General features: G+C 44.9%; 1 protein-coding gene across 3 annotated transcripts in view; it reads left to right on the top strand.

Moving 5' to 3' along the window:
- Positions 1-1,686: 1,686 nt before the first annotated feature.
- Positions 1,687-2,395, top strand: part of Actr6 (ARP6 actin related protein 6 homolog) — a 20,068-nt gene continuing 19,359 nt past the window's right edge. Inside the window, exon 1 of one of the 3 annotated variants that reach the window (XM_005358187.3) lies at positions 1,687-1,823. In XM_005358187.3, coding sequence (XP_005358244.1) covers positions 1,756-1,823 — 68 coding nt within the window. In that variant the 5' untranslated portion in view covers positions 1,687-1,755. The other 2 variants (XM_013350403.2, XM_026784552.1) reach the window with 2 other exon arrangements.

Raw genomic sequence — 2,395 nt, forward strand, 5'->3', positions numbered from 1 at the left:
CAAACAAAAATAAATAAATAAATAAATAAATAAAAATAAAAAGTGCTTGCTAATCACTATGCTTTCTTTCAGAAAAGAGAACAGAGGCTGCAAGGGCCTTGAGGTGGCGGCGGCGTTGTTCCAAGCGAGAGATAAGGAAGTGTTGGCAGAGATGAAGCAAGATCAGTCAGTCAAACACTACAGAGATTTACTCTGTAAAGATGAGTTGATAGTAATTGCGTTTTCTCATTTGGAGCACCGGGTGGAATGTGGAGGAACATCAATAGCTGAAATGGGTAAACGGGGTGGAACAGCTGATTATGGAAAGATACTCGATGTTCAATTTTGTAGAAACAAGATAGAAAATTCAGGTTTAAAAAGCATCTGTACTCGATGATAACCAAAGCCAAGAACAAGAAGAATCTTGCTCAAGAATCACGTAAATAGTGAGGAAAGCCAGACAGAAGATTCAGTAGAGACAGGGTTGAAAGAGCGTAGTTTAAAAATGAGAAATAGAAATGATGGCTATTGGATGACAGAAGGCTTAAAGATAATGTGTCACTTGACTGGAGGAAATGAGCTGATCTCTTTTTTGTTTGTGAGAGTTTCTCTTTTGTTAGTTTTGAGACTAGAACTCTGTCTACATGTAGTGCCATCTGGGCTATGTAGTCTAGGTTAGACTGGAGGAGGTGATCCTCCTGCCTCAACCTGAGATCTTCTCACTTCAGTGTTGAGTTGGATAAAAGAAAATGATGAAGTTGAACAAAATTAACTTGATACATTCAATAATGTTTTTCCTTTTCTTTTTTTCTTTTTTTGGTGATCAAAACCCAAGGCCTTTGCAAACATTCTACTGCTGAGCTTCATTCCCACACCCTAATTAAGCTTTGTTTATTTGTTTGTTTGTTTATTTATTTATTTATTTATTTTTGGATTGTTGGTTTTCAAGAGAGGACCTCCTTTTTTTGTGCAGCCTTGATTGTACTGGCACTCGCTCTGTAGACTCGGGGATCCAACTGCTTCTGCCTAGGATTAAAGGCATTCGCCACCACGCTGGGCTCCAAGATCTCAACATCATGACACAGGAGTGCTCCGTTTTACAGAAGCACGCAGGAAGGACATCTAATTCCAGGAATTAGAACGGAGAGGGAGCATGTCAAATGTCAGGAAATCCTTTGTAGATAGGATACTTTAAGTCCTGGAGAGCAAGTAGGGCTGGGGATTCGTTGGGGAGTGCGAATGTGAGTTTAAAAAAGAAAGAAAGAAAAGAAAAACATAAAAACTAAACAGCGAATAATGTATTATGACCAAATCCTACAACCTGATGACAAGTGCCAAGAAATGAAGGCCAGGCTGGAGAGACCTTATATCCAATTCCACACTACATACGGTTTTGTACTCTTCAAGAATATCTCAACAATTCTGATCGAACACACGCATCAGGCACGCACACGCAGTCCACCACAGAGGTTACAAAAAGCTTTCATTCGCCAGTGTTCGCCATAAAGAAACATGAGAAACGGGTGAAAAAGTACTCAGCAGTTTCTACTATGTAAGATCGCTGCTCCCTAAAACACCGGGCTTTAAAAACCAGCCGCTCGCGGACGGGAAAGGCCGTCCCCGCAGCCTGACTTCCGGCGTCGTCCGTTGCCACAGTAACCGGAAGCGGACGCTACGGCTCCGCCCCCATAAAAATCATAGAGTTCCGGAAGGAGCCTGAGCAGAGGCGGCCCGAGGGGGTTCGAGCCGCTCGGCTGTCGGGCGGCTGGTGCAGAAATGACGACCTTAGTGCTGGATAACGGAGCCTACAACGCCAAAATCGGCTACAGCCATGACAGTGTGTCGTAAGTGTTGGTCGTCCCCGAGGGACAGGACGCGTACGCCTTGTGGCCTCCACAGGCTGTGCTTTCCGACTTGAGCGGTCTGCAGACGCCCTCGCGCGGCGCCAGCCAGAGTCGAGGCATGCGGCTCGGTTTGGAGCTGGCTTGGTGGGTTTGATGTTCCGAACCGAAAGTGGTTTTCGTTAGGGGCTGCGGGGCTCCGGAAGTGGCATGTATATTTCCTTTGGCAACAGGAAATAGGTTTCTCGAGATGGACCGAGGGAACCAAAGAGAGAGTTTATGAGATTTCAGAAATAGCGGGCAACGTTTGGGGGCATGCTCGCCTTTTGGAAAACGCCAGTTACGGGGATTCATCGCATCCCCCAAAAGGTTCAGTGCTAAGATTGTAAAACTAACATTAGAATCCAGGGAGTTTGAAGACGTTGTGCAGCCAACCTACTTGAATGGCTCGGTTGGTAAAACCAGGAACGCTGAAGTGGCATATCTTAAGATGTGCTTCATAAAATGTATGTTTGAATTAGTAATACACCTTTCTCAGTGCTTGAGCTCAAACCAGGACCTTGCACGGGTAAGAA

The sequence above is a fragment of the Microtus ochrogaster genome, chromosome 24 (assembly GCF_000317375.1).
Source record: "Microtus ochrogaster isolate Prairie Vole_2 chromosome 24, MicOch1.0, whole genome shotgun sequence".
NCBI lineage: Eukaryota > Metazoa > Chordata > Mammalia > Rodentia > Cricetidae > Microtus > Microtus ochrogaster.